This window comes from Fukomys damarensis, unplaced genomic scaffold, assembly GCF_012274545.1.
Source record: "Fukomys damarensis isolate Sample0158 unplaced genomic scaffold, DMR_v1.0_HiC HiC_scaffold_38, whole genome shotgun sequence".
Classification (NCBI taxonomy): Eukaryota; Metazoa; Chordata; class Mammalia; order Rodentia; family Bathyergidae; genus Fukomys; species Fukomys damarensis.
The window spans coordinates 65,224,108-65,224,738 of NW_022900950.1; the positions used below are offsets into that span (position 1 = coordinate 65,224,108).

General features: G+C 59.4%; 1 protein-coding gene across 1 annotated transcript in view; it reads right to left on the reverse strand.

The window, feature by feature from the left end:
* Znf827 (zinc finger protein 827) overlaps window positions 1-601 on the reverse strand; it is a 155,969-nt gene extending 155,368 nt beyond the window's left edge. Inside the window, exon 1 of the mRNA XM_010610930.3 lies at window positions 457-601. Coding sequence (XP_010609232.1) covers window positions 457-499 — 43 coding nt within the window. The 5' untranslated portion in view covers window positions 500-601. The remainder of the gene's footprint in view (window positions 1-456) is intronic.
* Between the last annotated feature and the right edge of the window lie 30 nt (window positions 602-631).

Sequence of the window (631 nt, forward strand, 5' to 3'; positions counted from 1 at the left end):
GGCCCTGCGCGCGCCCCGACCCCGCACCCTCGGGCACTGGGATCCACGAGGAATTTTTTTCTTTTTGAAAGATTCCGACCTCCCCCACCCCCCGGGAAAAACCCCGGCATCCACACTACTCCCCTCCTCTCGGCTCGCGCCCCCTCCCCCCAGCAACCCGAGTGAGGAGGGGGAGGAGGAGGGAGGGGGGGAAAGCCCGATCCCAAGGAAAAAGAGGAGGGGGTGAGGGAAAGAAAGAAAAAGAGAGAGAGAATAGAAAGGGCACAGGGCTGATCATCACCAACATGGCTGCCTCAGCATAGACCTAAACGAGGAGTAACCCGGGCTGTGTCTTTGTCAGTTTCACCTCTGTAACCCTAAACTAATGCAGAAAACAACGGAGGAGGCTGCGGAGGGGAAAGAGGAGAGGGAGGGCGAGAAAATGGCACGAGAGGAGGTGGAGAAGGGATGACTTACGTGAGGGAAGGCGCTTGGGCTGCTCCTGCTTCCTCCTGGGCATTTTCCCCCTTTTCTCACATTCTCCTCCTTGGTTAATGTGAGATCAAATAAACCCCCGTGGGGGCAGAGAGGCAGACACTGGCAGGAGCTGGGAGGGAGTTGGGGGGCGGGCGGGCGGGCAGGGGGAAACCCC